Source organism: Rhinatrema bivittatum, chromosome 6, assembly GCF_901001135.1.
Source record: "Rhinatrema bivittatum chromosome 6, aRhiBiv1.1, whole genome shotgun sequence".
In the NCBI taxonomy this organism is placed as follows: Eukaryota; Metazoa; Chordata; class Amphibia; order Gymnophiona; family Rhinatrematidae; genus Rhinatrema; species Rhinatrema bivittatum.
Genome location: NC_042620.1, coordinates 30,579,445 through 30,592,523, shown reverse-complemented (window position 1 = coordinate 30,592,523; position 13,079 = coordinate 30,579,445). Strand labels below are relative to the sequence as shown.

At 49.9% G+C, this 13,079-nt stretch overlaps 1 protein-coding gene across 4 annotated transcripts in view; it reads right to left on the bottom strand.

Moving 5' to 3' along the window:
• SLC15A2 (solute carrier family 15 member 2) overlaps positions 1-12,429 on the bottom strand; it is a 273,407-nt gene extending 260,978 nt beyond the window's left edge. For 2 of the 4 annotated variants that reach the window (XM_029605212.1, XM_029605213.1), the window contains exon 1: positions 6,500-6,675. Coding sequence is in view for 1 of the 4 variants with exons in the window: in XM_029605210.1 (XP_029461070.1) it covers positions 12,284-12,428 (145 nt within the window). In the remaining 3 variants the exon portion in view is untranslated. The other 2 variants (XM_029605210.1, XM_029605211.1) reach the window with 2 other exon arrangements.
• Between the last annotated feature and the right edge of the window lie 650 nt (positions 12,430-13,079).

Sequence of the window (13,079 nt, the reverse complement as noted above, 5' to 3'; positions counted from 1 at the left end):
TGGGAATGCAGGGTCAGGTGCAGCATTTTCGAACCCATGGGCCATTTAATGCCCCCCTCCTTTACTTCACCACGGCTCTGTCTGGCCCTAGGCTCCACCGAGATAGCTCCCTGCGTCGTGTTGCAGCCAGCGGCCCCTAACTAGGAGCCAGGCCACAGCTCCCTGACCCTGTGCAGGCCCGGGATCCGGAATGTTCTGTGGCGCAGGCTGATGACATCATCACTGCCTGGCGAGACCAGGAAGCTTCAGCGCACACCCAGGCAGTGCCTCTGTGGCAGGTCCTGCTGGAGTCCCTCTGCTGAGGTGCTGTCGGCACTCCTGGTCCTGCCACCCCTTCCTGCCTGCGCCCTTCTCTGCTCCAGTCCTTGCCGTTTACCCGCCTTGCTTTCTGCTTGCCCTGATTTCCCCTTCACCTTCGGACTGATTTCTTGCTGCTGACCTGGCCTGGCCCTTTAATGTTCCTTCGCTTGCTGCTTGCCCTGACCTCAGCTTGCCTTCTTGTCTCTGCCTGGACTCTGCCCGTCCTGACCTCGGTCTGCTTTCCGTCTCTGCCTGGACTCTGCCCGTCCTGACCTCGGTCTGCTTTCCGCCTCTGCCTGGACTCTGCCCGTCCTGACCTCGGTCTGCTTTCCGCCTCTGCCTGGACTCTGCCCGTCCTGACCTCGGTCTGCTTTCCGCCTCTGCCTGGACTCTGCCCGTCCTGACCTCGGTCTGCTTTCGGCCTCTGCCTGGACTCTGCCCGTCCTGACCTCGGTCTGCTTTCCGCCTCTGCCTGGACTCTGCCCGTCCTGACCTCGGTCTGCTTTCTGCCTCTGCCTGGACTCTGCCCGTCCTGACCTCGGTCTGCTTTCGGCCTCTGCCTGGACTCTGCCCGTCCTGACCTCGGTCTGCTTTCTGCCTCTGCCTGGACTCTGCCCGTCCTGACCTCGGTCTGCTTTCTGCCTCTGCCTGGACTCTGCCCGTCCTGACCTCGGTCTGCTTTCTGCCTCTGCCTGGACTCTGCCCGTCCTGACCTCGGTCTGCTTTCGGCCTCTGCCTGGACTCTGCCCGTCCTGACCTCGGTCTGCTTTCTGCCTCTGCCTGGACTCTGCCCGTCCTGACCTCGGTCTGCTTTCGGCCTCTGCCTGGACTCTGCCCGTCCTGACCTCGGTCTGCTTTCTGCCTCTGCCTGGACTCTGCCCGTCCTGACCTCAGTCTGCTTTCGGCCTCTGCCTGGACTCTGCCCGTCCTGACCTCGGTCTGCTTTCGGCCTCTGCCTGGACTCTGCCCGTCCTGACCTCGGTCTGCTTTCGGCCTCTGCCCGTCCTGACCTCGGTCTGCTTTCTGCCTCTGCCTGGACTCTGCCCGTCCTGACCTCAGTCTGCTTTCTGCCTCTGCCTGGACTCTGCCCGTCCTGACCTCAGTCTGCTTTCTGCCTCTGCCTGGACTCTGCCCGTCCTGACCTCGGTCTGCTTTCGGCCTCTGCCCGTCCTGACCTCGGTCTGCTTTCTGCCTCTGCCTGGACTCTGCCCGTCCTGACCTCAGTCTGCTTTCGGCCTCTGCCTGGACTCTGCCCGTCCTGACCTCGGTCTGCTTTCTGCCTCTGCCCGTCCTGACCTCGGTCTGCTTTCTGCCTCTGCCTGGACTCTGCCCGTCCTGACCTCAGTCTGCTTTCGGCCTCTGCCTGGACTCTGCCCGTCCTGACCTCGGTCTGCTTTCTGCCTCTGCCCGTCCTGACCTCGGTCTGCTTTCTGCCTCTGCCTGGACTCTGCCCGTCCTGACCTCGGTCTGCTTTCTGCCTCTGCCTGGACTCTGCCCGTCCTGACCTCGGTCTGCTTTCCGCCTCTGCCTGGACTCTGCCCGTCCTGACCTTGGTCTGCTTTCTGCCTCTGCCTGGACTCTGCCCGTCCTGACCTCGGTCTGCTTTCTGCCTCTGCCTGGACTCTGCCCGTCCTGACCTCGGTCTGCTTTCTGCCTCTGCCTGGACTCTGCCCGTCCTGACCTCGGTCTGCTTTCTGCCTCTGCCTGGACTCTGCCTGTCCTGAATATAGCAAGCGACACATCAGCAGCCGCCTGCTGGGGCCTAGTCCGTGTCCCAAGGTCTCACCTTCCCGATCTGTGACAGTCGTGGCTACAGCTCTGGTGTGCCATGAACGTTTCTTCCAGTTGCTAGCCAGTGTCAGGGCAGTCTTCAGTTTATCTTTCCCCTGCAACAGCTGGCCTGCAGGATATCCTCCCACTAGCAGGGGGAGTCAGAGCGCAGCACTTATCTGCTGCTGCTTCTGCTTTCCCGTCTCCTCTACCATTTCACTGCATGGGGGCACTGCTGGCCCCATGCAGTCCTGAATTGCAGAGGGAAACAGGCAGGGGAGGAAGGAGCAGCACCGGGTTAGTGCTGCTGTTCCAGGACATGGGGGAGAAGGGAGAACTGAATGTGCTAGGAAGCTGGGGGGGGGGAGGGGGGAGAGGGAAGAGACGGAGATGCGGGGAGGGGTTTTGGGGGAGAGAAGAAAAGGTGCTGCTGGGGGAATTGGGAGAGAGATGAAAGGAAAGAGAAGGTGTTGATGCAAGAGGATGGGGAGAGGGGAGGGAAGGTGATGGTGATGATGCTGGGGAGGGGGAGCGGAGGGAGAGGTAGAAAAGGGAAGGTGATGGTGATAGTGTCAGGGGAGTGGAGGGAGAGTATAGGGTAGAGGAGGTGATGGTGATGATGCCAAGACATAGAGGGAAGGGAAGAGAAGGTGATGATGATGATGATGGCGGGGGAGAGGGAAGGGAGGAGAAGGTGATGATGATGATGATGGTGGGGGCGGGGGAGAGGGAAGGGAGGAGAAGGTGATGATGCTGGGGGTGGAAAGGGGGGAGAGGGAAGGGAGAAGGTGATGGATGATACTGGGGGTGGGGGAGAGGGAAGGGAGGAGAAGGTGATGATGGCAAGGGAAAGGGAAGAGAAAGTGACTGCAGCACAGAGGAGGGAGAGGAAGGAGTTGGTGATAAGAGGTGAAAGTTGGGGGAAGGGAAAAGGTGATGATGCAGGGGAATGGGGGAAGGTGAAGGGAAGGTGGGGGAGAGGGCAGGGAGGAGAAGGTGATGATGCCAGGGGAGAGAGAAGAGAAGGTAATGATTGCAGCACAGTGGAGGGACTGAAGAGATGGTGATGTTAGGGGGGGGAGAGGAAGGGGGGAAGGTAAAAGATAAGGATGATGCAGGGGAGGTGGGGAAAGTGAAGGGAAGGTGACGATGTCAAGGGGTGGATGGGGCTGGGAGGGGAGAGGGAAGGTGTTGGGGTGCCACGATACAATAAAGGTTGGAAACCACAGGTGTTGCCAGAGGCAAGGAGGGCATGCAACAGGCCTGCACCGGACAGGAACCTCGGCTTAAGAGAATCCCCCTTGACCGCTAATTCCCATATTCACATCCCAACCACACCAGAAAGAGGGAGCTCACCCCACACATATACTCAGACCACAAACTTGTATTCTCTGCTGGCACCAGCCCTCAGAGCGTATGACAGGAGGTTGAGAGAGAGCACGGATTACATCACGGATTACATCACAGATTACATCACGGATTACATCACGGATTACATCACGGATTACAGGCTCGGCCCAGCTAGGCTGAGATGGTTACAGGACAACAGAGCAGGAATTATTGAACGATTTAAAGCTACCAGGGTATGTACGCTTTCCTCCGGGCTGGAAGTTAGTTACGATTACTTTTCATCACTCTTCAGGCCCCCGCCGGGCCATGCTTCAGCACATCCAGGGGCCTGAAGCAATACGACGCGCATTAAAACGGTTTCCCTTACGCTCGCACAGCCACATCCTGTGGGCGCCCGTTGCAATATTTAAATGAGGGGCTGCGTAAAAAAAGGGCGCGCCAGGGAATCGTGCGTCTCTGGCGCTCAAGCACATCAGGCGCGCCCCGTTGCGACGGCACTCAGTACGAGCTCCATTTTTATCCGGCTTCTGGCCAGTTTTGCTGAGGTTGCTGGACCCCCTTGCTATTGTGCGTCCAGAATTTTTATTTTTTTTTTTAAATCGAGGCCATATCCCTATATTTTTAAACACCGCAGGCAGTAAATTTAAGTGTCACAATGATACTAATTAGAAGGAACCACAGAGGACCGTATTTTTAAATTGCTCATGAGCCTTTGACTCAAGGATTGACTTAACGCCACCTCCAGGGCTGGAGTTAAATTTGCCACATTAAAAAGTACACATTGGGTGCCCAGCGTTTTTTTTTTTTTGGCATCGAGGTAATAGCTAACAGCCTCATCTACATGGAATTTACGTGTGATGAGCACTATCGGCTATGCATTTGTTTGGGCGCGCGTTTTGGACACGCTAATCTCCTTATTGCATCGGGTGCTAGTCTAGCGCATCCAAAACGTGCGTCCAACCTTGAGTAAACCTGTGTGCTAGGCTGGGCGCACTTTATTGCATCAGCCCCTCGGTGAATGCAGCTTCCACTCCTTTACTCCTCTGGTTCCCTTTTCCCCCAATAGAGCACCACTCGTAAACCCTTCAGTACTCGCTCTTGGCTCTCGGTAAAGCAGCAGTAAACCTCCGCTATATTTCAGAACCCATTTCGCCAGCCTCTGAGGTTTCCAGCTCCAAATCAAGCCCCACACCTGGAGACTCGCCTTCACTCCTGGGGACTCCTTGGTGGCTTCCCCTTGAAGAAAAGCACCTCATGCCTCAAACACCCCCCCCCCCCCCCCCCCGCAAGACTCTCTCCCTAGATGGGTTCTCTCCACCAAAATCCTCAACCATCCCTTTTATGCTGGGTGAAATGCTCTCTCTGCAGGACCTTGTTCCCCATCCATCTAAAAGGGAATATTCCCCCACAGACCATTATCTCCCTCCTCCTCCTCCTCCTCCTCACTGACACAGTGCAAACGGACTGTAAATTTCTCAGAATCCCTGCTATCCAGTGGCCGTTCAGAACGCCACGCGGCACAGGGACAGACAAGATTCTGCTATTCTATGGTATTCTCAAACTTCCCCGACTTTCCTCAACAGGAATTCCAACTCCCAACGGGATCTGGTGGCCTCCCCCACCAAACATCCTCTCCAGGGGTTCCTCGGTGAAGGAAAACGAGACCCGTCACACTTGGAATACATTTTCGATGGCACCTGCTTTGATTTAAAGTGGGCCTAACGTACAGTCAGTTCACCGGAAGTGCAGAAAAGCTGTGTGCACACTTCCACTCACTGCACCCCGTTACAATAACCCTGTTTTTCTGTCTCCTCTGTTGCACCGTAATCTAGAGCATTCAACTAATGCTGTGAGCTGCAAACCAGCAAATTTGTCTGTTGTGGCAACAATGCAAAGGCTAACCTGACCCCCTTTTAAATGCTCATTTGCACGTGATGAGCACTATTGCATTCACTCCACGTCCGACGCGGGTTAAACAGGCGCTAATCCCCCTATTCCCTCTTTCTCCATCCATCATAATCACCTCTCTCCTTGCCATCACTCTTCACCACCCCCTGGCATCATCACTTTCTCTAGCCCTATTCTCTCCCCCCCCCTCACCCGCTGGCATCATACCCTCCCCTCCCATCACCATCCCTCTCCTTCTAACCCCCTCCCCCCCATCACCTTCCCTCTCCCTCCACCCATTCCTCACCCCCTGGAATTATCTCTGCCTTCTCACCCCTGGCATCATCGTCAACACCATCTTCCCTTTCTACCTCTCTCTCCCACCCCCTGGCATCAACATCACATTACCTCTCTCCCTCCATCTCTTCTCCTTGCCCCTGGCATCATCATTACCACCTTCCCTTTCCCTCTACTCCTCTCTCTCTCCCTCCCTATGTTCTGCACCTCCCGCACTAGTATCATGCTTTTCCCTCTATTCCTCTCCCCCACTCCCTGCTATCACCTTTCCTTTCCCTCCTCCTCTCCCCCCCCCCCCCCCCCAGGGCATCATCACATTCCTTCTCCCACCTTCTCTTCCTCGCCTCCCCTTGCACCACCATCACTTTCCCCCCTCCACCCGTCTTCCTCACCTCCTGTCATCATCTTCTTTTTCCACCTCCTCACCTCTAGAATCAGCACCATCTTCCCTTCCCTTCTACCCTTATCCCCCTGACATCATCTCTTTCCTTCTCCCTCTATCCCTCTCCCCCAGTCCCAGGCATCATCATCACCATCCACCAGTTCTTCCCTCCACCCAATCGCATCATCAGGACCTTCCGTATCCTTCCACTCCCCAGCATCCTAACCTTCCATCTCCCTCCATCTGGCATCATCTCCTTCCCTCTCCCTCACCCCCTGGCATCACCATCACCTTCTCCCTCCACCCCCTGGCATCATCACCATTCCTCTCCCTTCACTCCTGTCCCTCATTATTAACTTCCCTCTCTCTCCACCCCCCATGCCAATCACCTTCTCTTTCAGTCCACCCCCCTGGAATCACCTGGTATCATCTTCCCTCTTCCTCACCCCCTGGCATCATCTTCCCTCAACCTCACTCCCTGGCATCGTTGTCTTCAGTCTCCTGCCACCTCACCTCTTTTGAAGCATCATCATGATCTTCTTCCCTCTCTCCCGTCTCCAGGCATCATCATCATCAGCTTCCCTTCTCTCTCCCCCACATCCGGTGACACATGCATCTGTCCCTTTCCCTCACTCCATTCCCGATCCTTGAACAGCAAAGGTCTGGGAGCAGGCTCGCCCAGTGCTGCTGCTTCCTCCTTCGCCAGCCTCCCCCCTGCAATCTGAACTTGCACGGGGCAAGCGGGACTCACAAAGGCCTTTCCATTGCAGAGAGGTGGATAGCAGGAGCAGCCGCTGACAAAAGCTTCTCTCTGACCCCCCCTGCTGGTGGGAGGACATCCTGCGGGCTCAGAGGGTAAGGAAAAATAAGGGCTGCAGCCGGTTGGGAAACGGTGCTCCAGATGATCTTCTCTCTCCTTTGGCACAGTGCTTGTTGAGGATCCCGCGCTCTGCAGCATTGCACTTCTGCATTTTTATTTTTTTTTTGTGGGACCAGGGAGCCTGCCAGGAAGTGCTGCTGGTGAACGTGGCCCACTTCAAATGCTGCTTTGTAGTAACAAGTACATGTATGGCTGAAAATCTGTTTAAGCTGAAGGACCCTATGCATGTCCTAGGACGTGGAGTAAGGTGCACAGATCAGAAATCACAAACTGTTCTAAATGGCTTGCTGCTTTTGATGTATTTAAAAGGATTGGTTTCTCGCTCTGTCCCAGGGTGCACACATTTTTCCACTCTTGTCAAGGGGTCTGCCTGTACTACAGCTCCACCATAGTTTAGAGATACCCAGAGCACAGATAAGGAAGCTGATATCTCAGTGAAATTTCCTTCTCTGCAAGGGTAGATTCACTAATGGGAGTTTCTTCAATGTAATTGAATACAACCATGTTTTCTAAAAAATGTCTGAGTGGCCCAAATGGTCCATTATCTGAGCATATTCAACAAGTGGTGTTTCCCCCCATCCCCCACACCAGAACAAAAAATGATTTGGCCCAAGCTTAGGGAATTTTTTCGCTCTGTTCTATGAAAATTGAATCCAGGGACATTGCAAATTTCCCACAACAGCAGTCCCAATATATATTGCAAACAGAACCAGTACAACTGTATCTTTTTTGAGATGTGGCAACCAGAATTGTACCCAGTATTCAAGGTGCGGTCTCACCATGGAGCGATATAGAGGCGTTATGACATTTTCCGTTTTATTCACCATTCCCTTCCTAATAATTCCTAACATACCTTTTGCTTTTTTGACTGCCGCAGCACACTTAACCGATGATTTCAATGTGTTATCCACTATGATGCCTAGATCTCTTTCCTGGGTGGTAGCTCCTAATATGGAACCTAACATCGTGTAACTACAGCAAGGGTTATTTTTCCCTATATGCATCACCTTGCACTTGTCCACATTAAATTTCATCTGCCATTTGGATGCCCAATCTTCCAGTCTCGCAAGGTGTTCCTGCAATTTACCACAATCTGCTTGTGATTTAACTACTCTGAATAATTTTGTCATTTATAAATATGAACCCTCACTCATTATACCTCTTTCCACATCATTTATAAATATTTTAAAAAGCATCAGTCCAAATACCTACAGTACCTGAATGTAATCCACTTTGAAGTGTGTGAAAATTGGAATATAAATCTAAATACAGATCCCTGAGGCACGCCACTGTTTATCTTTTTCCACTGTGAAAACAAGACCATTTAATCCTACTCTCTGTTTCCTGTCTTTTAATCAGTTTGCAATCCACAAAAGGACATTGCATCCTATCCCATGACTTTTTAGTTTTCTACTTTGTCAAACGCCTTCTGAAAATCCAAATACACTACATCTACCGGTTCACCTTTATCCACATGTTTATTCACCCTTTCAAAAAAATACAGCAGATGTGTGACACAAGACTTCCCTTGGGTAAATCCATGCTGGCTGTATCCCATTAAATAACATCTATTTAATTGCTCTGTGATTCTGATCTTTATAACAGTTTCCACAATTTTTCCTGGCACTGAAGTCAGGCTCACTGGTGTATAGTCTGCCTGGATCACCTCTGAAGCCCTTTTTATATAACAGGGTTACATTGGCCACCTTCCAGTCTTCAGGTACAATGGATGATTTTAATGATAGGTTACAATTTACTTGTAATAGGTCAGAAATTAAATTTTTTAGTTCTTTCAGAACCCTGGGGTGCATACCATCTGGTCCAGGTGATTTACTACTCTTTAGTTTGTTAGTCTGGCCTACTACATCTTCCAGGTTTCACCGTGATTTGGATCAGTTCATCTGAATCATCACTCTTGAAAACTGTCTCCAGAACAGGTATCTCCCCAACATCCTTATCAGTAAACACAGAAGCAAAGAATTCATTTAGTCTTTCTGCGATGGCCTTATCTTCCCTAACTGCCTCTTTAACTGTTTGATCATCTAACAGTCCGATCAAATCCCTTGCAGGTTTCCTGCTTCAGATATATTTTTTAAAGTTTTTATTATGAGTTTTTCCCTCTATGGGCAACTTCTTTTCAAACTCTCTTTTAGCCTGTCTTATCAATGTTTTACATTTAACTTGCCAATGCTTATGCTTTTTCCTATTTTCTTCAGATGGATCCTTCCTATTTTTGAAGGAAGATCTTTTGGCTAAAATAACCTCTTTCATCTCACCTTTTAACTAAGCTAGCAGGTGTTTGACCTTCCTTCCGCCTTTCTTAATGCATGGATTATATTTTGACTGTGCTTCTAAAATGGTTACTCCCTGTGCAGGTTCGGTTCAGGATTGTAACTGCCGCTCCATGCAGGTTACCCCCTGTGCAGATTCTGTTTAGGGTTGTAACTGCCATTCTTTGCAGGATTGTTAGTTTCCATTTAAATTTTACCTGCAGAAAAAGCAAGTAGAAAAGTCTGCAGGTACTTTGCACCCAAGGCAAGTCTGAAAAAGGGGAAGTGCACACATCCAATTTTTCCCTTTGAAAATTAGGTATAAGGTTTGCCTAGGCAAGCAATTAGAAAATTTCTTCCTAAAAACATAACTTAATACACCTGGGATTGGTTTTCGAGAGAAACTCCATTCATCAGATCCGTGCACAATAAGCTCGTTTTCAACAGACCCAATGAAAGGTGTTTAACTCTCAAAAGCTAGTGAAAACTGGATTTAAAGTCATGTGCTGCCATGCGAAGAACCTGGGTCTGATTGCCAGCTCAGGTCTTCTGCTCCCTGGGTCAGATGGGGCTGGGAATGCGGCACAGACAGCCTTCACAGTCCCCCGGAGGAGGAGGGAGTCCTAGTCATTGCTGAATGGCGATATCTAGTGGCCAAACTACAGCCCCCCCCCCCTGGTCGCAGAGCTCCGGAAGCAAGGCTGGCGCACGCTGCCCGGCTGAGGACTGGCACTGCAGCGACTGGACTAAAGCAAACCGGTAAGGGACATAACACACGCAGCCAGAACATCGCTCCGCCTTCTTTCTCTGCCCCTTCACATGTATCCCACAAAAATCAAGGAACTCAATTTTGGGAACTAACAGGCCGCAGTTTTATTAACACACACAACTAGCCCGAGCCATTTACAACATAAACCAGCGATCCTATTTTAACAAAATCTCAAAGTGACCACCACTAGGGACAGCGATCCACTGCAATACAAATCGAATCAAAAGCAGGAAAACTGCTCTGTCGCTGTGTGAAGAGTATTTTAAAAAATAAATTACTCAAGGAATTTTCTTTGTATAGCTTCAATTGTTACTTGATATACCTACACCCTGTGGATCTGTTGATTTTCAAAATTGTTGAAAAAACCTGAAGAAAAATTTTTTTTAGGAAGAGTAGAAGGTTTCATATACAGTGTAGGTGTCCCCGCAACCAATGTATTGTTGGTTATAATCATCAACCTCCTACCACCTCCGGAAACAAATTTAAAAAAAAAAACTTTTTTGTTGCAATATATTAGCACTAAAGTCCCAATGATTTCAATGACATCCGTGGTATAATAGATGTTAACTTGTTTGCAGAAAAGGACAAATATGATCTTCAAAGGTAATATTCAATTTAAAGCGGGTGCCTTGCGACTTCCTAATCTGTTGGTTTCTTTGGATGACAAAATGAAATCCCGACACAAACACGTTCGTGTTTCAGACGTGCATCTTTCTTCAGGGGAGTCTCGTGTTGGGAATTACCAACCTTACAGGATTCTTGCCTTGCTAGAGAATTTTACTTCGCATCGGATAGCCGTAGTTACTTCCTTTTCACCGCGGCATCCCTGCCGTTCTCCGCTCCATACCAACGGATGCTAATGTATTGCAACAAAAAAGTTTTTTTTTAAAAATTGTTTCCGGAGGTGGTAGGAGGTTGATGATTATAACCAACAATACATTGGTTGCGGGGACACCTACACTGTATATGAAACCTTCTACTCTTCCCAAAAAAATTTTTCTTCAGGTTTTTTCAACAATTTTGAAAATCAACAGATCCACAGGGTGTAGGTATATCAAGTAGCAATTGAAGCTATACAAAGAAAGTTCCTTGAGTAATTTATTTTTAAAAATACTCTTCACACAGCGATAGAGCAAGTCCTATTTTAGGCAGCAGCCCGCCACCTAAAACCCAGCCCCCGCCACCGGCCAGCAAGGAGCCAAGCCCAGCAGAACCAATCGCCCGACGGGTGTTGCTCCAGCCAGTTGATGCCCCAAACTGGCTACCCGTTGAGCCACCGTCTAGCACTAATGAGGCTCGGGCGAACCGCCACCTGCCGCTGCGACAGCAGCCAACTCACTCGTTTACAAAACAGCATAAGGGCGGGAGGGAGGGTCGCTGCTCGGCCGAGATCTCCAGGAAGAAGGGGGTCCTCCCGCCGGAAACCACTCCCCTTAAGTATTTTTTCGGCTCCCGATGCTCCCCGCGACACCCACCAATGGGTCGGCGCCGCGACAGGAGTATTTGAATTGAAATTTTGCCTTTTCCCCTCGCTCCCTGTCCCCACTCCCCGGCGTCAAGCCGCGCATGTTAGTGCCAGGCAGCCCGACACTACGGTCGGACCCGCCCTTTCAGAAAACCTAGGGAGCAGTGTGTGAGGCGAACGAAGACTCGTGGTGCTGCAGCCCAACAGAGGCCCCTTCCGACTGAGCTGACAGAGGCTCCTCAACCAAAAGGTGGAAGAGAGAAAATTTCCACGTCAACGAAATACGTATTTAAGTTAGTCCAGTGAAGAAAAAAAAAAAGTAACACCTATAACTTTGTTCTGCTTTATTTTTACCTATCTACTGTAAGCGGATTAACACAGGCAGCACACTACTGTACTCAAACGTGTGTTTCTCACAAAACCCCCCACTCCCAGTCAGCTCAGTCAGTGAGAAAACAAGAGTTTTTACCCAGAAACTGCCAACAGACCAAAATGTTACCTGTGGAGGCTGTGACGAAATGCCCAGCCCACCTGAGACCTCGCACTCCCATCAGGTAACCGTGACTATTTTTCACGTAAACGGAAGGACAGTCCTTAAAACTAACTGCCGGGCTGCTGGACTGCATCAACGTTTTGATGCAGCAAGAAAGGGAAAGACAGCAACACGACCGCATCTGACTAAACAAGAATGCCGTCGGGAACCGTGTGAAGCTTCTTGGCAGCCAGATATAGCCAAGCTGATTTATGCCCATCGGCCTACACCTTGCCTTAACCCTAAGCAATAAGAAGCAGGCCAGCGAAAACAGCCTGCAAGGACTCCCATCCTTTTTTTTTTTTTAGGATCTGCTGGTATTTTACCTCATACACTCTTGGATCACATCTCTGTAAACAAAGGCAAGGCGAGAGCTCATACCAGCTTTGGTTTCCTTGCTTTCCTGGACTTCTTTTGCCATCTTCCTTCCCCCGTCGTGCGGCGAGAAGCGTTCGCAGCTGAAGTGCCACGTCCTCCAACCCGAAATGGGCCTCCCGTGGGCAGGAAACCCCCTTTTCTCCAGCATTTATGTTTTAACCCTTGTTAATGTTTCACATTACAAAGGCTGTCTTTTTGGTTTTTTGTACATTACCAGTGGTGTGCAGTTGCTGATTTTTAGGCAAGTCAGATGAAGTTTTTTATTATTGACCTTTGCACTAAGATGAGTGTCTCTGGTGTAATTAATTGATCTCTTGACAGCCTACTATCATAGGGTTTGTTGCAGAAAGGGCTGGATGTGCTCAGCATTTTCCCCGTAGACACAAAATGAGACTAAACTTTTCATGCACAGACCCCCAAATTGGTCTGGTTGAAACTCGCAAAGAGCCATGGCCAATTATAGATTTTTATGGATGACACACTTTCATTTATTTATTTATTTAAACAATACTTATTAATTGCCTTCCTGATACATATCTCTCAAGGCGATGTACAACAGGCCCATAATGCAAATAATTAAATAATTAAAACAAACATCAATTATACAAAACAGCTGCATTCAATAAGGCACCCCCTGTTCATTGTAACTTTTGTTTTGTTTTGTCTTCTCTATACCATGTTATTAGTTAGTTAGGTTACTACCCTTGTTATTTGTAAACCGACATGATATGATCTGTATCATGAATGCCGTTATAAAAAAGCACTAAATAAATAAATTAATAAACCCAGTTAAGGCCTA